At 38.5% G+C, this 25,388-nt stretch overlaps 2 protein-coding genes across 2 annotated transcripts; both read left to right on the plus strand.

The window, feature by feature from the left end:
• Positions 1 to 15: 15 nt before the first annotated feature.
• Positions 16 to 21,099, plus strand: LOC122076738 (probable serine/threonine-protein kinase SIS8; the record flags this gene model as incomplete). The annotated part of the gene is given in 7 exon segments (XM_042642234.1): positions 16 to 313; positions 15,913 to 16,036; positions 16,124 to 16,143; positions 16,425 to 16,581; positions 20,377 to 20,665; positions 20,756 to 20,828; positions 20,912 to 21,099. Coding segments are annotated over 7 exon segments (867 nt in total). The 3' UTR covers positions 20,995 to 21,099.
• LOC122076739 lies at positions 20,913 to 23,727 on the plus strand. The gene is made up of 2 exons (XM_042642235.1): positions 20,913 to 21,023; positions 22,775 to 23,727. Exon 2 carries the CDS (start codon positions 22,796 to 22,798, stop codon positions 23,291 to 23,293), a length of 498 nt encoding a protein of 165 aa, XP_042498169.1. The 5' UTR covers positions 20,913 to 21,023; positions 22,775 to 22,795; the 3' UTR covers positions 23,294 to 23,727.
• Positions 23,728 to 25,388: the final 1,661 nt, after the last annotated feature.

Below are 25,388 nucleotides of genomic sequence, written 5' to 3' on the forward strand. Positions count from 1 at the left end.
GTTCGTAAACTACAGGTAACAAATTTTCATTTGGATCGTCATGATGTAATCCCTGGTGAAGGGTCTGCAACTTATCTTCCCTGGAGACAAATAAATTCTCAGAAGGCAGCATCATTACCTTCATCTCCCCATCAGTTTAGGGGTCAGGGTTCTGAGAGGAGTGGGACTTCGAACTATGGAGGAACTTCTGAAATGGTTTCCACATGGAACAAAGTTCTGGAATCTTCCAAGTTCTTGGAGAAGCCCTTGTTACCTTTTGAGGAATGGAACATTGATTTCTCTGAATTGACTGTTGGAACTCGTGTTGGTATTGGTAAGCATTATTCTTTCTGTTTCTTTTTTTTTTCCCCCTCTCTACAAGCATAGACTCTCGTAGTTACTCAGAAACAAAATCATGACATTTTTTTCTTTTCCTTGATCTTTATATTCAATATTATTTGCATTGAATTTTTATTTTCTTATTTTCTTATTTTTAGGCAGAGAACCTGAAAATTTTAGTATAAATTGGGTCTTTAAAATTTAATCCTTATCCTTTTGCTATGATGGCAATTGTTCTGAGTTTCCTGTTTTGGGTTAGCCAAAAGGAATTCCATGTTCTTATTCTATATTAAACAGCCTTTATAAATTCTGATAAAAAAAAAAAAAAAAAAAAAAAAAAAAAGCAGCCTTTATAAATTCCTATGAGATGCAGTTATATGTAGAGTTAATTAGGGATGGTTTTGTAATTTATTTATTTATTTTTTTAATTCCATTATGTTGAGGTTAGATACGTTAGTAGAACTAGAGTTAGAGTCAAGTTCAAAATCTATTATCAGTTTTAGTTTTAGAAACCAATTAGGAATGCTTTTCTTTATTTTCCCTATTGAAGAATTAGGGTGAATATGACTTGTGCCTAAAACAGACACAAGCCCCTCTATTTATAATAAAGTAAAACCCTAAAGGGCTTAATGGTCCATTTTTATAACACCCCTAAAACCCATTATTACAATAATCAATTATTCCAACATTCCCCCTCAAGTTGGTGATGGATATCACACATGCCCAACTTGCACAAAATAAAACAAAAAACTTTATTACTAAGACCCTTTATGAGTATAGCTGATCTTCACTATGCACAAAAGGAAGACGTATAAGCCCTTGCTCCAACTTCTCCTTGGTGAAATGCCTGTCAATCTAAACATGCTTAGTACAATTATACTGAACCGGATTATAGGCAATAGTGCAATACTAGTGGTTGACTTATTGTCACAATATAACATCATAGGCATCTGAACAGCTACATCCAAGTCTTGAAGGAGACCTCTAAGCCATAACAACTCACAAACACCGTGAGCCATTACACGGAACTCAGCCTCACTAGACCTGGCAACAACTGTTTGCTTCTTACTATGCCATGTAACCAAGTTGACACCAACAAATGCACAGTAGCTTGAAGTAGATCGACGATTATCTCGAGAACCTGCCCAATCAGCATCAATATAGGCATCTATCCTCATGTGTTCTGAAGGGGAGAATAAGATACCATTACCTGGAGCAGCTTTCAAATACCGAAGAACATGAAACACAACTTCCCTATGAGAGGAATGAAGATCATGCATATACTAACTCATAAGGCTCCTTGCATGAGCTATGTCCAATCGAGTGTGTGACAGATAGATCAGACTCCCAACTAATCTCTGATATCGACCCTTATCAATTTGTTCACCTTCCTTGTTCTTGAGATGGGAATTTGCCTCAATAAATGTATCCGAAGGTTTACACCCTAACATGTCATTCTCTGAAAGAAGATCCAGGGTGTATTTCCTCTGAGACAGGACAACACCATAGGTAGACTAAGCCACCTCAATACCTAGGAAGTACTTTAGCCTTCTGAGGTCTTTAATCTCAAATTCCTTACCAAGATAAGCCTTAAACTTAGAGATCTCAACAATGTCATCCCTAGTTATAACGATATTGTCCACATAGACGATTAGAACAATAATCGGATCACCATCCCTTTTAATGAACAAGGTATGATCAGCATTACTCTGAGTAAAGCCAGCTGCAACCAAAACTTTGTAAAACCGACCAAACCAGGCCCTTGGAGGTTGCTTCAACCCTTATAGTGCCCTTTTTAGTTTGCAGACCTTCCCTTGAGTTTCTGAGCTGGAATAACCTGGTGGGACATCCATATATACCTCCTCTATCAGCTCACTATGAAGAAAGACATTCTTGACATCTAACTATTGTCGCTCCCAGTCACGGTTTACTGCACACGGGATAATCACCCTTTCTCTATTCATCTTTGTAACAGGGGCAAAGGTCTCCATGTAATCGAACCCATACGTCTGAGTGAACCGTTTAGAAACCAGCCTTGTTTTGTATCTGTCTATAGTCCCATATGCATTTTTCTTGACTGTGAACACCCACTTACAGCCCACTGGATGCTTCTAAAGAGGAAGATCAACCAAGTCCCATGTACCATTTTAATAAAGCGCCCTCATCTCCTCATTCATTGCATCCTTCCACCTAGGTTTTGTAATTGCCTCCTACCTGGTCCGAGGAATAGAAACAGAAGACAATTAAGACACCAATGCACGGTATGAAGGATATGGAGCACTGTATGACACAACATTGGAAATAGGATGCTGAGTGCAAGCCCTACTTCCTTTTCTACGAGCAATAGGGACATCAAGGGACTAATAGAAAACAAAAGGAAAATGGATACCTGGAAGAGTAGACTTAGGATCAAAGGGCATCTGTGTAGTGGTAGTGTGAGTGGTGGTGTAAGTTCTCCTTTTCTTGTGAGAGAACACCTATAATCCAGCACCTTGTAGCTTCTGTTGTTGAACATGTGGCTCCCCTAGACAAGTGCCTCCCCCTAAATAGGTTCTTCTGCAACCCCTATCACACTAGTATCCATAGGTTCTTCTGCAACCCCTATCACACCAATATACACAAGTTCTTTTGCAACCCTTGTTACATCTGCAACCCCTATCACACCAATATACACAAGTTCTTTTGCAACCCTTGTTACATCAGTGTCCATAAGTGTTGAAGGAACATCAAATGAAGGAATCAAGTGAACCTCTTCATAAGATTCCCCCTGAAGAGGTGAGTAATGAGGTTCCATCTCACTGAAGATCACATCCATGGAAAAAAACGCCTAGAAGGGTGGTGATAACACTTGTAGCCCTTTTGTGTGGGAGAATAACCTATGAAGATACATTGGAGACCCATAGGGTCAAGCTTGGTCGGCACATGATGATTCTGAACAAAGCAAATAGAGTCAAACACCTAAGGGGGAATGACATAGCTGCAATCATATGGGACAACATCCTATTAATAAGATAGGTAGTAGTAAGGACAACCTCACTCCAATAGGGAGCACCGGAGCTAGAACATGCATCTCAAACATAAGGGAATGAGAAACCTCCAACAAATGTCTATTCTTAAGTTCTGCAACATTCTGTTCTGGTGTAACTACATACTACATAGTAGGTCTGATGAACAATCCCATGGTCTACAAGGTAGGATTGGAAAGAGCCCTTTGTGTATTCCTTACCATTGGCAGACCGCAAGAGTTTAACCTTATCATCATATTGAGTTCGAACTAGACAATGAAAAGCCTTGAAACAGTTAAGCACCTCATTCTTATGATGCAATAAGTAAACCGAAGTAGGACGAGTATGGCAATCAGTAAATGTGTAACAAAGTATCTATAGCCAGAAACAAAAGCACGACGAGCAAGGCCCAAACATTAGAGTGAATCACAGAGAAAGGAACAGTGCTTCTATAATAAAAAAATAGGATAAACATTCCGTGTTTGTTTTGCAAAAAATGCAAGCATCACAAAAAAACTGATGTTGATTACACTGTTGAACTAAAGGAGGAAATAATCTAGATAAAGTCCCCCAGGGAGGATGTCCTAAGCGGAGATGCCAACTGTGAAGCTCTGAAAGGGCTATCTCTGAAGCTGTGTGATGAGCCTATGTAGATCCATTATCCAGGTAATAGAGACCACCACTTATTCTACCACTGCCAATCATTGCCCTTGTCACCAAGTCCTGAAACACATAGTGGTAGGAAAAAAATGACTTTACAGTTAAGATCCTAAGTAATAGTACCATTTGATAACAGATTAGTAGAGAACTGAGGCACATGCAAAACAGAAGAAAGGAACAGAGAGGAACAATACTGAATGGTACCCATCCATGTAATAGGAGAGAGGGACCCGTCAGTAACTCGAACCTTTATTTTACCTGAGGATGGATAGTATGTAGAAAAGGAGGTGAGTGACCTAGTCATGTGATCAGTGGCCCCAGAGTCAATTATCCAAGTTTAAGGGGAAACTGAAGCACTATGACCACTAAAAGCAATACCTGACATAGCAGAGTGGGAGGCAGAGGCTGTTGACAGAGAGGAAGAAGTAGCGGCAGAGGAGGATCCCATTTGAGTCATCATCCAACGAAGTGTAGCCATTTTATCAGTAGAGAAGGAGGATCTTGTGGTACTAAGGCAGCCAGAGTTGTCTGTTGTCTCAAATTGATTAGCCTAAGTGTTTCTTTCCAAGACCATGATTATGCCCATGAGAATTGGTTGGGTGCCCATGGAGCTTCTAGCAAGTCTCCCTAGTGTGACACTCCTTACCACAATTATCACACTTGACAATTGGCCCATCTATGAAGGAGGGAGCAGTGGTCCGAGTACCAGAACCAATCGATTGACCAACAAAACCCAGAGCAGAGATTAAGGCAAAGCGATCTTGAGAAGTAGGTTGAAGTGTCTCAGATTAATGTTTACCTGCTCCAAGATAGGAAAGGGGTCACGATTAAGCACATTTGCCCTAATCTAATCAAAGTCCACATTCAGACCTGCAAGAAAATCATATACGCGGAGCTTTTCCTCACACTTCTTAAGACCTATCACATCAGTATCACAATAGGTTGATAGGTCTTATAATAGTCAATTTCTTTCCACATTCCTTGCAATTCAGAATTATATTGGGAGACAGTGAGCTCCAATAGACCTATGATGTTTCTTTCCCAGTTCATTTGTCCACCTGAGAATACGTTCCCTTCATGGCTTTCCAGATCTTGGTAGCAGATCAAGCAATAAATATGCCCTAGTAATAGAAGGGGACATAGAGTTGATAAGGTAGGACACTGCCATACAATTGGCAGCATCCTATTTGACCTGAGGGGAACAGGCAGTATTGAGGTGTACTGAAGTACTTGTTAGAAGTCCGGCATAACCATGGCCAGCAATGGACAAGTTGTAGGAATGAGATCAAATCAGATAGTTGCTACCATCCAACTTGATGGAGCAAGTAGGGAAGTTAGGGTAATCGCTATTAGGGGACGATTCCCTCCCCCTTGATGAGTTGATGTCTTAGAGTCTTCAGACGCCATAAAGGCTGATCCCAATTGCATTCACACAATAAAGTAACTGTCAAAATCTAACCAATCATAAGAATTTGGGAAAAGATAAGTGAAGCCCTAGTGGAAAGAAACTCACCACTGAGGGAGAGACCCTAAAAAGGGCAAAAGAGAAGACCGAAGAGACCCGCAAGAGAGGGCGAGGAGAGAAAGAGAGATCTCAACGGTGGTCGCTGTGATGGGGCGGCGGCGTAAGGGCAAGGTGGTAGTGGTGGTTTGCATAGGGAGACAAGAAAGAGAAAGAGGGGAGGCACCGGTGACTGGTAGTGTTAGGGTTTTGGAGAAGAAGAAAGGGAGAAAGCATTTTCTCTCTAACCTCCTCTAATACCATAAAGAATTAGGGAGAATATAACTTGTGCCTAAAACTGACACAAGCGCCTTTATTTATAATAAAAGTAAAACCCTAAAGGGCTTAAGGGTCCGTTTGGATAACACCCCTAAAACCCATCATTACAATAATCAATTATTCCAACACTTGTATATGTGACCAGTTACGGAGACATTGAGTAGAAAATGATTGAATTTGAGCTTGGTCACCTTTTTCAGCTGTGAAGCTGCACTCATTCTCTTTTCTCTTTTCCTGTACTCAAATCTGATCTGAGTTCATCTCTTCCAGGTGTGTCCTCCCCTTACTCCTCCCATATCCTTTTCTATGTTTCATTACTTTCCCTACTTTGTTTGCCGAGTTTCCCTGCCATGTTATACTGGTTTCAATGTTAGCAGTACTGTTGGCCCGAAAAGAAAAGGGTTACAGGTCCTTTGCCCATCCCAGATTGACCAGAAACTCGAGGGGTTAATCTCACTACCTTAGGGAAATCCTACACCTAGGATCTTGTCCCTCCAAATCACCCTAGCATGAGAACCAAGGCCTGCTGCAACTAGACTGGTTCTAAGTTTACTGCCAGTCCTAGCTTCACTGCTTCTGACTTAAATAAAATTATTTTGCTTATTCTTCGGGTTGCTTGTCAAATTAATTCAGTAGACTTGAGAGCTAAGAATCATCACGTGAAATTTCAGGTAGATTGGAAGTTGATTGATTGAGTTCTACCACTCAAATCTCAAAGAGATCGCACTGGATTTCTGTTTTTATCGTGGGTTGAAGATGACACTGCTCATCGAAATTACAGATATTCCCTCGACCACTAAAAGTGGTTCTATTTAGTCCCATCTTTTATTTTAGTTTCCATAAATACCCTCCACTTAAGTAGCTATTTTCAGTTTACTTTTGAGTCCCTTTACCTCTTCCAGAAGGACCCGAAAAAGCTTCTTATTTTTTGTTTTTTTTTATTCATTTGGTTGGGTCCAAAGCGACCCATAATCAGGGTTACTTTTTTTTCTTTCTTATAAAATATAATCAGGGTTATTGGACCCTAGGTTGCATCACTCTGTGTATGTTGTACTGTGGTAAGGTTTAGTGCCTTTAGGCACACAAAATATCTGCATTCTAGATGATTTTATTTTCTTTCTAAAACAATACATAGTATTTTTGTAAATTTAAAATGAATTTTAAAGAATTAAAAAGTTTTTATTTAAAATTAAGAACAAACCCGGGGGGGGGGGTGGGGGGGAGGAAATCTGGTGAGAGCACATGTTTGTTTCAGAATTTGTCTCCTTATGAGGAGAGTAAGGAAAAGCTTGCAGTCCTTGGCCCATGAATCTGAGACTAGATTTTATTTCATCTTAGAAGAATAAAGAGGGTGTATTTGACTACATTCCTCTAGTCATTCCTTTGAGAGGCTGCTAGACCAGTCCATTGGAAACACTCTAATTGTAGAAATGGAATGAAAATATTAGAGCATATAGTTCATCATTAATAAGATAGCTAAAATATGGGAAAGGAAGAGTAGATTTTGATGTTAGATCTTAGATGTATTAAAAGTGATGATAGTAGAGTGCTTGTAAAGGATGAAGGCATTATAAGGAGATGATGAGTATTCTTACAACTTACTAAATGGAGACAATTCTTATATGAGTGGCCGTGGGTATCCATCAAGAACGCATGCATCATAGATATATGTACGAAAGGTAGGAGTGATAGATGTTAGAGAAAACACCAAGAAAAATACGAAAATAAATTGACAATAGATCCGCACAACACAGAGATTTAATGAGATTCACACACCGGTGTGGTGTGCTACGTCCTTGGGCGAAGAAGATGTTTCACTATGCAGAAGAGAGATTACATCCAAGCAGCGGCGAGAAAACTTGCCCTGAAACCCTAGCTCGAAAACCCCCCAAAATACAATGACTTTCTCAACAAGACAACAGTACATTATATACTCCAACTGGCGGTCAATCCGGCTCAACCCCTCTGCTTTCATCACGGATCTCAGAAAATTCCCATTCGGGTCGCCACGAGAATGTCAAAGTGGGTCAATCTTTGAAACGGGTCAAGAATTTGAGACAAACTTAACAATAGAGGTTAAAGATGAGAGAAGCTAACACACCAAGCCTAAATGAGGTCCCAATTGAAGTGTGGAAGAGTTTGAGACTATGTGGAATATCCTGGCTAAGCTAAATGTATAACAAGATTATGAGCGCAAAAAAGATGCCAAATTAATAGAGAAGTATCATAGTTCTATTCTACAAAAATAAATGTGACATCCAGAGCTGCAATAACTATAGAGGCATAAAACTTATGAGTCATACTATGAAATTATGGGAGAAGGTTATTGAAATCCACATAAGAAGAAAAATTAATATCTCGGGGAACCAATTCGGTTTTATGCTTGAGAGATTCACGACGGAAGCGATTTAACTACTACAAAGTCTTGTGGAAAGATCTAGAACCTACAAGAAGGATCTCCGTATGGTCTTCATCGACCTAGAAAAAGCTTATGATAGAGTCCCCATAGAGTTAATCAGGCATATATTGGAGAAGAGAAGGGTGTCAAGTAAATATGTGGATATAATTAAGAACATTCATGGGGGCGCGGTGACTAATGTGAGAACTGTGGGAGGTCAAGATAGTGAGATCCCAATTACAATTGGGATACATCAAGGATCCGCTTTAAGTCTTTATTTGTTTACGTTTATCGTTGATGATTTAACCGATAACATTCAAAGGGAGGTTCCGTGGTGTATGCTTTTTGCTAATGATATTGTTTTAGTGGATGAGATAGTGGTAGGGATTAATGATAAGTTGGAGTTATGGGGATCTACGTTGGAATAAAAAAGTCTTAAGATAAGTAGAATAAAACAGATTATATGGTGTGTACTTTCGTTGTTCAAGGACTAATAACGATGTGGTGAAACCCAAGGAGTGAGAGATCCAGCAAAGCAACTATTTTAGATATTTGGGATCGACCATAAACAAGGAAGGTGAGATGGAAGATTATGTTTCCCATAGAATTAAAGTAGGATGGATGAAGTGGAGAGGTGCATCTAGAGTGTTGTGTGGTCGGCGTATCCCTTTAAAGCTTGAAAGAAAATTCTACAAGACAATTGTAAGACCAACTATAATGTATAAGGGCAGAATGTTGGGCAGTCAAAAAGCATAATGTAGATATGTTGAGTGTAGCAGAGATGCGGATGTTGAGATGGATGTGCGGCAAAAGTAGGAGAGATAGAGTAAGGAATGACTAGGTTGGAGCTAATTTAGGAGTTGCCCTGATTCAGGATAAGCTTTGAGGATGTCGTCTAATAAGATGGTATGGCTATGTTCAATTAAGGCTTGCGATGCTCCAGTAAGGAGGAGTGATCAGATCCAGATGGAAGGGGCTAAAAGAGCTAGTGGCAAGCCTAGAGTGGCCATTGATGAGGTGGTAAGGAAAGACATGCAGAGGCTAGGTCTTGGCTCTAGTATGACCTCAAACATAGTTGTTTGGAGGGCAAAGGTCCATGTAGCCGACCGCTTTTAGGTGAGATATTCATGAGGTGTTGCTTTGTTTCTATCCTCCTTTTCCCTTTTTTTCCTTTCTTTTTCTTTTGTCTTTCCCTCTCGTGGATCCATGTAGCGGACCCCATTTAGTTGGGAAAAGGCTTAATTGTTGTTGTTGTTATAGTTCAACATTAATCAAAAAGAGTTGGATCATAATTGTTTTGTTTGGTTGAGAGGGAGATCTTTCCTGGCTATGTGTATAGGTTCTCTCAGCAGGCATTGCTTTTGCCACTTGGCAGCTCAGCTGGAATAAAATATTTGTGGGCCTATTGTTCGTGTCAGCCTCTAGTCATATGATAAGTTTCTATCAAAATGCATTTGCCAAACAAAATTGAATCCTGTAGAATATAAAACAGTTTAGGGAGAAATCAAATGGTCAGATGAGACTGAAACTCAAATCGAGTTCAGCAATAAAACGGTAGAACACTTGCTGAAATTCTTAACTAGATCCAAAGGCTGGATTAAAGTTATGAGCCAATCCTATTAGCAGGGGCATATTAATAAGTTGACCACTCAAAACAGAAATCAACAGATAGGAATATAATGAAGAATCAATTCTGAACATCGACCAATAAAATCAGCAATAGCAGATTAGTAAAACCAGTAAATGGAGTCAATATTCAGAAAACGGAATTTAACTTAAAAAGTAAGGCAGAATGAGAAATTCAATATAATTTCAGATAAGCAGCTCTCATCTGAGAGAATTTCTTTTTGAGTTCCTCTTTATGCTTTAGAACAACTCAAATTTTAAGGATGATCTAATGGCTAGATTCCCTCAAATTAAATTCATGTCAAAAAACCCTTGCGTATGACTCCCAGGTTCAGAATACTAGTTATAGAAAACTAGAACAGTAGTTGTTAATGGAGAAAAAGACAGAAGAAAAATAAGAGAAAGAGAAGGGCACCCGGGCACCCGCGCTTCCCACCGCAAGGTGTGTGGATGGATTGAACACCAACCAGCCTTGATCGAACACATGGATCCTTGATCAAACACAAGGTTCTTCACGCAGGAAGAGAGAGGAGCAAAAACCTTTTCATTAATAAAAATTCATGTACAATGCTGGACTCCCGTATAAACTTGTATAGAAAACTCAAAAACAGATTTGAACACTAAAAAGGAAAGGTCTAACCCAATTTTTAAATAATTAGGTAAATATAAACTGACTAGGAAACTGAAATAATAAAGGAAACTGACTTAAAACAGTACTGGACTTATAGAATCCTAATCTTGCCTAACTGAGACACTTCACAATTAAAATAAAGAAATAGAGACTTTAACTTAACTAATCCCGTTTGCATTGCCTCTACTCATATTATAGGCCCATTAAAGTGACCGATTACAATGAAAACACTTGGGATCAAAGGCTCAACACATACATAACCCAACCGAAGGATTATTTCGAATAAAATAATCTTATTTAGGTGATTTAACTGCATCATATGGCCAATGTGGCCTTTAACCTATTTATCCAACGTCAAACAGAAAAATCAGCTGTTATGGAGTCTTTGATTTTGAGTTGTAACGATGTTAGGATCCTGATCATTTCAGAGTTGTGGGAGTTCTGGCTACATCATAGTTGTCAAGGTGCCTAGCCGACCAAGTCATTTGAGGGCTGCCTAAGTGCGTAGGTGACAAGGTTCCCAACTAGGTGCTTTAGTATGTTTTAAGTTAAGTTGAATTTCAGAATCAAAAGGGCACTTGTAACATATTTTGTAAACAGAAAGTGAAGATGAGAGTAAAACCAGCAAGAATGCAAAACAGCAAGGAAATAAAGTTTGAAAAAACTCTGGGCCTTTGGCTGCAGTCTGGGTTTGTTCCCTGATCCCAGTAAATTCTCAAAAATGAATTCACATGAACACTAAAAAATTTATGTTTCGCATGTCAAGCAGTGAGATCATCCTACTACTTAATATCCAGAATCATCTCATTGTGGAGTCATCCCAAATCTGGTAAAGACTGAAACAAGCAAATGGTCACCAAATGGATATAGCTTAACTTTGATTGATTTTTGTCAACATCCCAATTAATCCAATTTCCAGACAATGATGTAACAAAAGAGGTTGAATTAATTTCAAGATTTTGGGCATCAGCAAAGATACTTCGTGATGCAACCACGGTTCCAAAAACCCATTTAGGGTCGCTATGGGCCTACAAAACCAATAAATAACTGAATTTAATGGTCGAGTGGAAATTCCGTAAATTCTCAGCGCAACTAAGACCCTATGGCAAATGATTAAAGGAGTCTAGGCAAAGCAATAAGTTAAATTTGAGGAAGAGGTATTTTCTGGGGATTGCAACGAAGTGGGATTGAAATATAAACAAGGTTCAGCACTAAAGGGCGTTTTGGTAAAACCAGAAAGCTTTAATTGTTATTAACAGCTTTAGGATTCTTCAACCTTATCATAGAAGAAGAGGGGGGGTAGACTAGGTTCTCCTCAGATTGAAGGAACTCTCCGAAGGGGTTCAATCGACCTGAAATCTTAAAGAGAGGTTCTACACTCATAAACCTTTTGAATGCAAGTAGTAAGCAGACCAGTTAATTAGTTATTGAGTGAAGTTGCTGAACCTAACTTTGGTGGAAGGTGTAGAATCAGCATTTGTCGCTGGTTTCGATCTCACAAAAGGGGATAATTTTGGGGACGAAAACCTAGAGCTAGGGTTGTCATAAGGGTGGTGATCTACCTCTCAAAGTCTCAAAAGCCAAATCCATCAATTAACAAGGATTTCTAATTTTCTATTGATTTCTGCTCAACCCCAAAGTTACCGCTAGTTTGAACAGAGGAAGAAACAAGGGGATCTGTCCAAACGTGTTGGACTGCTAGACTGCTAGTCCCATTTTACAGAAATAGAAACAGTAAAACAGAGTCATCGCAAGCAAGAAAGAAAAGAATAAAAGGGGGGGGGAAAGTTGGATAATACCTGAGATGAGAAGAGATGAAGAGCAGCAGAGAGAGGAAGAAGAAGTAGCAGTCGAACCACTTTCGACTCTCACAAACCCAGTGTATGGTTAAAAAAATGTAATTCCAATTTTTTGAATCGACGGTTACATGCATATTTAAAAAAATCATATCATTCATTATCCTACTCTATTTTGGAGATAGAGTTTGAATCAAACTCACAACGCCTCGACTCTACCCCACAAAAAAGTAAAAGAAAATAAAAGAAAAGAAAAAAAAATAATAATAATAAAAATTAGAAAATGAAATAATAACCCAAATCATAGTTCCAGGTTGATTCTAGGCTCAAAACTGAAAATTAAAGGGTCAGAATTACTCTAGACATAACTACAGACATGCAGGTTTTAAATTTATACCTACCAACTACCGCAAGCCTTGGCACCCTAGCTAGATCATACCTCTCGTGCGGATATTTTAGGGTTTAAAACTATTACTTCTATATTCTGCCCCTGAAATGTCATGTTGATTGGATATCATTTTCCCTTCCAAATCTACTAGCTGATCTTGGGGTGCTGTACTGGCTAAAATTTCAATTAGTCTAGTTTCTGAGCTATTTAAGGCCTTTGAAGTACTCTGATCGCTGCAGTACTACTCAAGTTCTGTCATTTCTTCTCTAGTATGTTTATATTATATTTCATCATAATTGGCGAAATGTTCAAAATTTCAACATAGAGCATGTCATCCCTAGTTGAAGTCATGATGAAATGTAATTATTTAGCACAAAACTTGGTTGAAATGGTAATTTAAATATAAATAAGCATGTTCGGCTAAAGATTCAAAAGAAAACCATCGAAAATGGTTTTATGGTCTAGAAACCTAATTGACAGTTTCTTAGATGGGTTTGTTAACTATAGACAAACCGAAAAAAAAAAGAAGTAATAAATACCAAGTACCTTATATAATGCCAATATTATGAGGAAAGAAACATGTTTAATTCATTGGACTTATTTAACTTGTGGTAGCAATTACTCTTTTTTCACACGAATACCATTCTAACTTTTGTTAAAATGGTAAGTGTGACTAAATTATTACTGTGTATCTCTATTGACCACATGTGCAGGGTAAAAAAGAAGTGATCCCCATGTATGTTCCCTCATCATGTAGCGAATTATATTGTTATTTATTTATTTATTTATTTTTGGTACATTCTTGGTTAGATTTAAAATATATTTATTACCGTCTGCAAAAATATGAAATCAGTTCTCTCTTTTTATTATAGTAATTTTCTGAACTTTCTATAATTTTTGAATGTGTTTTTTTACAAAGTTACAAAATCAATTCTCATAAAAAGTTTAATCTACCAATAGAAATGCAGAGATCAGCTTATTATATCACTTGACGTATTATTATTTAACTTTCTAATTTGATATGTAGATGTACAGTTTGATTCTGGTTGACTTGTGGAGCATTCAGTTGAAATTTCCTTGTGTCGAAATCTGTTTAAATTTTTTGAAAATAACATATTTAATATATATATTTTTTTAATTTGTCACTTTTCACCAAAATGCTGTGCAACTTGTTCCACTGTTTCTATCAAATTTGGTAAAGAAATCCGGTTTATAGGATTCTGAGTGCTACCTCGATCTGGACTTTTAGTTTCTTATCGAAGTTGACCCTTTACTGTTATGGTTACCACTAGCAGGATCTGCTTCTTCCATCTTGCTTCTCCATCAATCGATAAATATGGTATAAATGGATGATACCAAAAGTTGAGCTCTGGACTTATATGTCACCGTCACTGGGGAGGGAGGAAGAGAGAGAACGAGAGAATTCTGGTGTTACTGTAATCTTAGTATTGATATGAAGTAATCGGTTTCCTTAAATATTAATGGATGTATCCTAAATGTGCTTTCACCTTCAAATATTAGGATTTCCCTTCAAGATTCTAGGGAATTCTTTAACCGACTCTTAGTCTAAGTTTCATGTGACCAAATGCAACTGAATTGGTAGATTCTCATTCTAGATCAGTTTCAGTATTATTTTGACAAGATATGCCCCCAAAAAAAGGAGTCTTAGAAGCTTTCCCTGGTTGGACTGAAATTCTATGATGAATGGAATTGAAGCATGTTGCGTCAGAAAACTGATCGATTGAATAGTAGGGGATGGCTTGCAATTGGACCATATTTCAGGGAAGAGCCAAGTATTTTACTCAATTTCCAATTTCGATTGGGTTATATCAGGGATGAGCCTTAAGCCCTTATTTGTTTGCATTTATCATGGTTAATTTAACCAAGAGCATTCAAGACGAGGTCCTGTGGTGTATGCTCTTCATTGATGATATCGTTTTGGTGGATGAGACAAAAACAGGGAGTAACACTAAGTTGGAACTATGGAGATCAACCTTGGAAACAAGAGGTTTGAAGATTAGTAAATCAAAGACAGAGTATATGATGTGTAACTTCAGTCACATTATGATGGATTATGATATGGTGAAAATTAGGGAGAGAGAGAAAGAGATACCGCAAAGTGGCATAGAGAATGATGTTTCATAGAGAATTAAAGTGGGATGGATGAAGTGGAGAGGTACGGTCGGACCGTCGAAGTTTTGTGAGACCAACTTATTCCTGTAAAACTTAAAAGAATTCTATAATACTATTGTACGATTGACTGCCTATCATGTATTAGGTGGAATGTTGGGTAGTTAAGAAGTGTCATATAGAGAAGCTATGTGTAGCAGAGATGAAGATGTTAAGATGGATGTGCGGCAAAACTAGGAAGGATAAAGTAAGAAATGAACATATTAGAGGTAATACTGAACTACCAGCTCTACCGCCACATTCAGGTTCCTACTTCCTGCTGTCTGTGTTGGAATGGTACTGAAGATGTTGACCATCTTTTCTTCTTCTGCCCCTTATTTGCTTTCATCTGGAAGAAGGTTCTCCGTTCTGCTGGCCCACCACCCATCCCATCCTCCCCCTTCCCCGTGAGTGGATTTGAGTAGACATGACCTGCCCGGTTTGTGACACCCCAAGGAACAGGCTCATTGTTGTCTCCTGGGGTCTCCCCTGCTCTATCATCTCCCCCCCACCATTGTTGTTTCCCCTAGTTAGCTAGTTTTGGGGCTTTTGGCCCTCCCCCCTCTTCTTTTCCCCTTGTGTATTCTTCTTCTTCTTCTTCTTCTTGGTAATGAATTATTTATTCATCAAAAAAAAAAAAATATTAGAGCTGATTTGGGAGTTTCCCCGAACAAAGGTGGTATGGATATGTTCAATGGAGGCCTGCGGAAGCCCTAGTAAGGAGGAGTGATCTGATTTCGATTGCACGAGCTAAAAGAGCTAGGGCAGGCCTAAAAGGACCATAGGAGAAGTGGTGAGGAATGACATGCACAGTGTAGGTCTTGTCCTAAGTATGACCTCAAATAGAGCCGATTGGAGGGCAAGGATCTATGTAGCTGACCCCATCTAAGCTGAGATTTTCCTGACTTGCTGGTGCTGGCTTCTTTCCTTTTATTTTCATTTTACTTTCATTTCTCTTATTTTGTTTTTGCACGGATCCATTTAGCCGACCCCATTAAATTGGGATAAGGCTGAGTTTTTGTGTTTTTTCTTTAAGTGCATTGCACTTTCATGTCACATTGGAGAAACAGTTTGATATTTGTTCTAGTGAATATGAATTTTATCCTTGCTTACCTATTCATCTCCATTGATTTGTTTTCAGGTTTCTTTGGAGAAGTTTTCCGTGGCATTTGGAAAGGGACAGATGTTGCAATCAAAATTTTTCTTGAACAAGATTTGACTGCTGAAAATATGGAGGACTTCTGCAATGAAATATCTATCCTAAGGTATTGACCCATTGATCCACGAGGAGTCAGCTTATTTCATCCCAGTTTTTCTTCTCTGACTCAAAGCTTTCTTTTGTCTCTTTTCAGCCGTCTTCGACACCCAAATGGTACTCTACTATACGTGTATACCCCTTAGTTGCTGAACTTTATTTTGTATTTCATAGGTGGTTGCATATGAGGGCTTAATCTGTTGGATTCTTGGGGTTTTATTGGCATCAGAGATTCAGATTAGATTCCTTTTAAGCTAAAAGAACTCTATTATTATTATTTATTTGTTTTTGTAGTTACCCATGTTTGATGTTCAAGATGATAAAATTTCCTATAAATATTTTATGTATGTAGATGTTTATTTATGCGGTCATGAAACAATTGATGCCATTTTTTGCAGTTATTTTATTTCTTGGGGCATGCACAAAGCCTCCTCATTTATCAATGATAACTGAATACATGGAGTGGGGGTCCTTGTATTACTTGATCCACACGAGTGGCCAGAAAAAGAAAATCAGCTGGCGAAGGAGACTGAAGATGCTGCGTGATATTTGTCGGTTAGTTCAACTTCCTTATATCCTGTTTTCAAGTTTCATATAATGCCCCTTCAAATCTACTATACATTTGTTCAGTTTGGTAATTAGTTTTTTATTGTGATTAGGGTTGACTGATCTTAGCTGTTCACTATCAGTGTTTAAATAGAATTGTGCATGTAGACTTTTATGGCATTCCAGCTAGAACGTGTACTTTGAGAACCCAAATAGAAACCATTGTTATAATTGCCACTCTTCCATAGAAAGAAAATTATTATGCATGACAACATTGATTTCGGGGCACAATCTTCAAATCCACTGAGATGATGAAGAAGTGTAGTGATAAACTCACGTAGGAACCTAAATTGTGACATGTTGCAGCACAAGGTTCCTTGTGATTTCAGAGATATCTTTTGTTTGTGTGCTCTTGTAGTTGCTGCAAATCTAATATGCCCGAACATTGATAGGACAGCTCCATTGTTCCTTAAAAAGTTGACTATCTCTATTTCAACACTATCATTACTGGTGTAATTCAATAGTTATTTGATTAATTAAATATTAGCTATTAGTTGTCTTAGATTCTTGTTCTGTTAATTGTGTGACAAGTAATTCCACCATAAAATATCAGAAGATTAATCAGTTTTTACTTACTATTTCTATAATTACTGGCACCACTTCCAAAGGGTGGGGTAGTAGGGTGGGCAGATGGTTGGGAAAGAAAATCTTGTACACCTCTTGCATAATAGTAGAAAGTTGCAAAGAGACTTTTAGAGTAGTTTATACATTCTCATTCTCTTAATAATTAGTTTCTAATAGTGGCTATAAATTTATGTAACACAAAGTATGTACTGTGTAGTGTGTACATGACATGAGTCTCAACTATATGTTAATAATGTTAATGGAAATGATGTTATTAATAAATAATTACTGGGTATGAGAGGGTATCTGTTAGTTGAAAAGTATTCAATACTTGCATGATGCTTATGAATAGGCTTATTACTGCCATTTAGTATTTCTCCAATTCTACAGATGCCATGGTGCATTTCTACACAGGAATTTACTTGGTGTGAACTGTCATTGTCTTTGGGTCTGATAGTTACTGACAATGAGTGTCCGTCCACTTCCACTCAGCTTGCCTCGTTTGCTTACATCTCTGCTAGGGGTGGCAATGGGGATGTTTGGGTGGCCGAGTGGTGGGGGTAACATTACATGGGCCCTACCTAAACCCACCTAATTGATAAATGGACCAGGGTTGCTCAACTCTAACCCAGATCATTAATAATTGAGCATGTTTGGGCTGGCCCTTTTAAAAAATATATATATATATTTTTAGGAGATGGAAACCTGCCAGTCTGGTGTAGGAAACACCAGTGTGCGGAGCAAATGGGAGGGTGTGTGGGAGCATCTTCAGTTCACGGGGTGGCGGGGCAGCGTGGTCTAATCGCATCTAGGGGTAGGCAACACTAGACTGGCAGAGTTCTTTCTCCCATATTCTTTTTAATATTAGCAATGGGATTCTTCATAATAGGTGTTGCTACTAGCCAGGCTACTATGGAATCGATTTGAGTGGCTGTTTGGATACGTAAAGCCTACTAGAAAATCTATGGTGCATTGATATACATTGTTGTAGCCCTTTCTTAATAGCTCGAGCTTTTGGGATAAGCGATTGTAATATGGTATCAAAACCAGGAGGTTGGGTCTTTGATGTTTGGTAAGGGCGATGGGTTTGTGTTCTGTGTTGTTGTGCCCGTTTTATGACCCTTGGTGCCACATGCAGAGCAGTGTGTTTGTGAGCCTATACATGCAGGGGCAGTGTTATGTGTTAATATACATTTTTGTAGCCCTTAATTAACAGCTCAAGCTTTTGGGATAAGCGGTTGTTACAGTAATAAAATTGGATGGAGACCAACGACTTATAGATACCCTCGCATTAAGTATATAGGAAAATCTACATATAGAGATTCAAGCCATGAATGTATTTAGTGTTTATAAACATGAAACCATAGTTGTCAAAGCGATTGGCAAACCAAGGCCGACGAGGATGTTCAAAAATTACATCGACACCAAAAAGTTGCTTAGGTGCCACCTCGACGATCAATGTGCCCATAAAAAAAAGTGGCCCAGATGCCTGGTTTCAGCCCATTTTATTTGGGTTGGTGGGTTGGGCCTGGTTTCAGCCCATTTTATTTCTGGTTCAGACTTGGGCAGGTTGAAGTCGGTGAGATCCGTACGGGTAATCGGGCCTGGTTGGAAATTGCCGCCTCTAATCTCTGCCGAATTGATTAGTGTTTAAGGTTTTACTTATACAAACACATTAAGTGAAAACCATTTATACTTGAGTGATATCACTTCATTGTGGGAGTACAAAGGACCTGACATTTCTTGGGTAAACTTTGTTTAAATACCAGAATAGAATGCATAAGGAGCTTGCAGCTGGGGTACTGGAATCTCCTATACTGCAACACTTTGTTTCTTGGTGATACTCCAGAATCTGCTTATATTACTTGTATCATAATGCATTCTGCTCAAGGCAGATTATGCATCTCCTGTTTCATAGATGCCCTTATGCTTCCAACTGAGGTGAACTTTGTCTTAGGTACTTGGCTATGAGGAATTTAACACCTATAGCTCGATTATGATTGTCTATTCTGGTGCACTCATATGAAAAATTATTTTTTATATATCAGACAGATTTTGGAACATAGTTATTTATAAGGTCAGGCTGATTGACACCTTTGTTAGTGTTAAGCTTGTTATCCCAAATTTTATGGGACTGAAGTGCCCCTTGTCCTATTCTGCCAGTGCAGATGAAGTAAGGAAAAATTGAAAAGTTATTTGGTGTGGTAGTGTGTTTCTACTTAGTAAATTGGATCTGATTTCCATGATACCACACTAGTTTACTGAGAAAATTGCTTCCAACTGCACTTTCCTGATATTCCTTATTTCTCTTTTTCCTTCTTCTTTCTTGCCCTCTCCTTGTCGCTATCGTAGTCTTCCCACCTGCTGACTTTTGGGGGATTGGATTGTGGTGTTTTCCTTTCTTAGTAACCCTTGTCTTAACCTAAAAGTTGAGAATGATCCGACACCATCATGAACCATTTAACTAGAGTTGAACCTCATTTGTGAAGAAAATAGTTGCCAAGAATCAGGCATGAAATTTGCAGGAAAGATTTGCAAGGAGTTGCAGAAAAGAAAGAAAATATCGAATCGCTGCCCTGCTGGAAGTTGTTGCAACAGTGATTAATAATCGCCCTATATGACTATATCTTTGCCATCAATTCTGCCGGGCTAATGTTGATGTGGCCAATGCTGCCAGTCTTTGTCGTTGTTCTTCGGGGTCTTCGTTGGGATTGCACAGTATGCAAAGAAGAGGGAAGTCGAAGTAGTACGAGGATGATCCAGGAAGGAGGCAAAAAAAAGTTACTCTTATACCCCTATATTTAAGTTTATATCTAAACTATGCCTTATCCCAACTTAATGGGGTCAATTGCATGGATCCAAGCAAAAACAAATAGGAGAAATGAAAGTAAATAATATGAAAGAAATATAAATGAAAGTAAAAGGAAAGGAGCACAGCACCCAGCAAGGGGAAATATTCCTAGTTGGGATGGTAAACTGAAAGTGGGTTACACTTCCTTTTGACACCCCCGGAAGTGTTGTGACGCTCTCTTATTTTTATTGCTTTATGAGTATATTGAAGGACCTCCTCTATTGGACAGTATAAAACAAATGTTTTCTCTATTTGGTGCTTGTCCATGTAGACTTGAATTTTATCTATGGTATCACATACAGCTGACTATATTTTTGTTGGCAATTAAGAGGATTGATGTGCATGCACCGGATGAAAATAGTTCATCGGGATCTGAAAAGTGCAAATTGCCTCCTGAATAAGCATTGGCAAGTGAAGATCTGCGACTTTGGGCTTTCTCGAATAATGACAGAAATTCCCATGAGAGATTCGTCATCTGCAGGGACTCCCGAATGGATGGCTCCTGAACTAATACGCAATGAACCATTCACAGAGAAATGTGACGTGTTCAGCCTTGGTGTGATAATGTGGGAATTGTTCACTCTAAGTAGACCATGGGAAGGTGTACCAGCAGTGCAGGTATGTGACATAGAGCTTTACTTGTATTAAATATTCCATTTGGAAGTAAGTTGGATTGTAATCTTGATTTTCATGTTCTCCATTGTTCAGGTGGTTTATGCAGTTGCTAATGAGGGATCAAGGTTAGAGATTCCTGAAGGTCCACTGGGCAAGCTTATTGCAGGTCTGTCAGCTTTGAAGTTTAGATGCTTTCGTTTTCTTTCTGCTAATTCGTAGGCACTCAAAAATTTTCAATTCTGATTGCAGATTGTTGGGCAGAGCCAGATGAACGACCATGCTGTGAGGAGATCCTCTCCCGCTTGCTTGATTGCGAGTACTCTCTCTGCTGATTTGATTTCTTTTTGTATAGGAACCACAGGTGAGGGGTTTTATTTGTCAGTTTAAAGTTGTAACTTAGTGAATGCTATATTTATTCAAAGAACATTTCATTTCTAGCTTTTTGGTTTCCTCTAGCATTGTGGCCCCCTCTCCCCAGTCTCTGAAGAGTGGGTGCCATGGAAGTTAAAATATCAAGCTTGAATTTTATATCAGGTTAAAATCAGAAAAAAATCTTTGGCCATAGCCCTCCAGGGAGTAACTCCATTTTTACAGTTTGATAACTGAAGCACATGATCTAGAAATTATCGTCAAATGGGGGGAAAAAAAGGAAAACTGTTTTTGAGTTTCTGGAGCTGAGGCTCCCTTCATCTTTCTGAAGACTGATGTAGTGCCATGTCCAAAATGACTTGACTGCTGAGTAAGGGTATCAATTTAAGACTGGAAACGAAACCCTCCTGAAACATAGTTGTCCCAAAGCCATCCTTTATAATATTTACATTGATAGAAGTTTTTATTATGGTATACCATATGATAAAACATAGTTCTCTCAAGACCATCCGTCCTTTATTGGTTTCCTGACTCTAATGCACTCCCTACAGAACCATGGTTAAAATATATTGCAATAAATTGAGTTTGTAAAACCAATATAGAAGCTTAACAAGCCATTCCTTCCTCAGGTCAAAAGCTTTCATTGCATATGATCAAGAAAGATACCACAGCCAATAATCTATGGTATTCATTGTACGATTGGATTGAGAAATACCTATTACCTTCTAAATTGCTATGCTGAACATGGACCAACTTAAGACCACCGATCCATTTTCAATTATTTTCACTATGACAGAAGGTTGAGCTTTAAGTTTATCACAAAAGGAGGTCATACTTAGCTATATGAAATGGCCAAGATGAAAATGAATCGCTGTCTCTCTATCTTGGTCATAAAGGGTTATCAATCAAATTACTAACAAGCTCAAAAAGAGATGGGGAAGTAATAGATTCAGATTGATGATCTAATGGTCCAGCAGCAAGAATATGCTTAGAAAAGTCGCAAGAGAGGATCACATATCATTCTGTCTCATTTTCCTTCTGGCAAAAGCCACAAATCAGATAGAGCCAAAACAAGAAATTTCCATGGATACTTTTTGACTTCAGGGTGTAGTGGTAAATGCCATATAAAATTTCTTTTTTTTTTTTTGATTGAAAATGAAAATATATTCAGCAAAGAAACTAGCAATGTACAAAAGGGGCAGTGGAGTCTATTGTTTGTATTTGCTCCCGCTATGGAAGCGAAGAAGGGTACCTGTTCTTGGTTAGGGAGCAACCTACATGTTACATTAGTTAGGATTTTGTACATTTCCAAAAAGGTAGGTGCTACACTAAGTGGCCCAAACCTACTGCCCAACCTGTTAAACCTTGTTGACGTTTGTGAATAATTGCACTGATTAAAATATTACAATGTTAACTATATGCTTTGAATGGACTAATAGTAGTTGTCAATATGTTGCATTCATGGGATGGTTCCAGAGGTGTCTTGGGTTGCCAAAGGTCATTGCAACATCTTGATCACGGGTTCGAAACTTGAAAACAACTTCTCCAGCAAAATAGGGGATAAACCTGCCTACATTTGCCCCTCCCAAACCCTGTAGTAATAGTAGGAACCTTGTGCACTAGATTGCTTTTAAATAGAATAATAATAGCATCATTTTTACCAAAGCCTTAGTTGATTGGTTCCCAACTTCTTATTTCCTCCCCTTTATATCTCTTACTCTCTTGATTGAGAGAGTTAATTAGGGAGTGAGTGAGGGAGGAACCATGAAGGACACAATCAGGTGCTGCATCTCCTGCATTCTTCCCTGTGGAGCTCTTGATGTTATCCGAGTAATACATTCAGATGGGCGTGTGGAAGAATTCAGCCGGATAATCCAAGCAGGCGAAGTCATGAAGGCAAATCCAAAGCATGTATTGAGGAAACCATCCACTTCATCTGAGACTGATCATAATGGTGTTACTCCAAAAACTGTGATTTTACCACCAGATGCAGAGCTTCAACGTGGGAAAATTTACTTCCTCATGCCTGTGTCTTTGCTTCCAGAGAAGAACCAGTCGGGATCATCAGCAAGACAGAGGAGAAGAGAAGAGGACAACAATGGAAGTTCCATCTCAGTGACAAAAAAACTTCTTTTATCTGATCAGTACTTGAGTGAGATCCTTTCTGAGAAGATATCCACACAAAGAGATCAAAAGCGAGGGCGTGTTGGTGTCTGGAGGCCCCATTTGGACAGCATATCTGAGAATCCGTCTGATCTTTAAGAACTGGTTTTGAATCCTTTGACCTTCGTTTTAGCAGATGATCAATCTATTTGTATATAAACATCAGATATCTTTTCAGTTTTGTTTTGGTTTGCCTTTTTTTTTTCTTTTTTCTTCATAGTGTCTGGTTTTTTATGGGAAGATTCTGAGCAGTTCTGATAGGATCTCTTGTACTTGGGAACTGCATGACTCTCTGAGTTTAGGTGGTTTTGAGCTCTGTCATGTTAGTTACAGAGGATCAAAGAAGAGAGAGAGAGAGAGAGAGAGAGAGAGAGAGAGAGAGCTTTCAGTTTCTATTTCTCTTTGTGATAAACTACTTATTATCAACAAAAAGAAGAAAGGGAAGAAAGTGTGGTTATTAGTAGTTTACCTTAAAAAACGAATAAAATTAGGAGGATGATTATTATCATAATACAATCTCTAAATTCATCAAATGATCATTAAGCTCAAAGTTTCAATTTGGAAATGATTAGGTAGCCTGCTGGATTAGCATTATTTTACCCTTGTTATGGTTCGGTAGATTTAAGGCTCAGCTCCCTCCAAAGTCAATGTGACATTATTCTCATCATTTCTCTTATGACTTACCATTTCACATAGGTCCCCAATTCTCACGTCAGAATCTCCATGTCCTCGTGCCTTCATTTTACTTATGACTCACCATTTCACTGGGTCCAAATCTCGGGTATTTCCATGTACTTGCGCTTTCATCTATTTGAGAGAAGCTATTTCTACCTAATCGTACATCTAGGCTTTTGAGTTGGACTCTCTAACATGGTATCGTCTTTTATGCATTTTTGTACATATTTGTTGCAGTCTTTTATGTTATCAGCACTTGAGAAATGTTGAGGGTAACTAAAAAAAAAAAAAAAAATTGTTGGGAGGGTGGAAACAATGTTTTCTGTTTCCGACCTCAACATCTTAAAAATACTACATTTTTTCCAAAGTCTCTTGGAAATCTCTACATTACTTAATAACTTCAACTACTAATTCCTTCCAATTTTTAGAAGATTTAACCTTGTTGAGGACTCCACTCTTCCACTCTTTTGGAAGACCTCAATTTTTTCGAAAACTTTAACCACACGAAGACTCTTTACCTTTCCCACTCTATTGGACAATCTAACTAAATCATGAAACCAATCCGATAAATCAGTCTAGATAAAAGCCGCCAAACCCAGCAAGAACAACTATTAAAACCCCACAATGGACCTCCAGGTCCTTGATGCTTCCATATGCTTGAGGAGTTTTCTCCACCTAATAATCTAGGCTTTACCATCTGTTCAACCTCAAGCATTGACTGCGAAAGATTGTCACACAATTAATTAAAGTGGTCCACACTGATTAACACCTTTTAGTAATCAGTAATCTCAATGCTCGGTTGCAGGATTAGTGAATGGATGGGTGTGGGTACAATGAGGTGTCTCAAGTCAAGATGCATCATCATATAAGAAAGAATAAAAACACAGGTGAATCACCTGATAGGAACAGGTGATTTGATAAGGAACATCAGAATTGAGTTCTCTCACTCACTTCGCTTTCCAACATGGAAGAATGCACTTGTAAGGCCCGCACTTAAAATAAGTGGTCTACCCCCCATCAAAAAGAAACTAGTGGGAATGCCTTTCAAAGGATTTTGGTATCCTAGAAAAAGTAGAGTTTTTGGATAAAAACCCATATGAATGGCTCAAAGGCAATGACGGTGGAATTTTGCCTCTTCATTGGCCAGAACTGTAATGCTGATGCAATATAAGCTTTTGCTGATCCACTATCTTTTTCTGGTTTATCAAAAAGAGTTGAATTAATATCATGAGAATCTAATCCAAGAATTGGGTCGGCTCATTTTCTCCTTGGAAATCACTTTAATCTGGTTTATCCAATAGAGGACCAGAGGTGGAGCACCATTACAACCCAGTTCAGCTTTCAGGTAGCGTCGGAAACTACCTTCATTAAACCAAGGGATGGACCACTGGCCATGGGAGTTAATTCATATTTTTGTTCAATATCAAAGATGCTTATATACAGTATGACTCAGTTACAGTTGTTATAGTAAATGTTTTATTTCAGTAGTCCATCGGCTAGCTACAAGAGCTAGAACTAA

Source organism: Macadamia integrifolia, chromosome 4 (assembly GCF_013358625.1).
Source record: "Macadamia integrifolia cultivar HAES 741 chromosome 4, SCU_Mint_v3, whole genome shotgun sequence".
Classification (NCBI taxonomy): domain Eukaryota; kingdom Viridiplantae; phylum Streptophyta; class Magnoliopsida; order Proteales; family Proteaceae; genus Macadamia; species Macadamia integrifolia.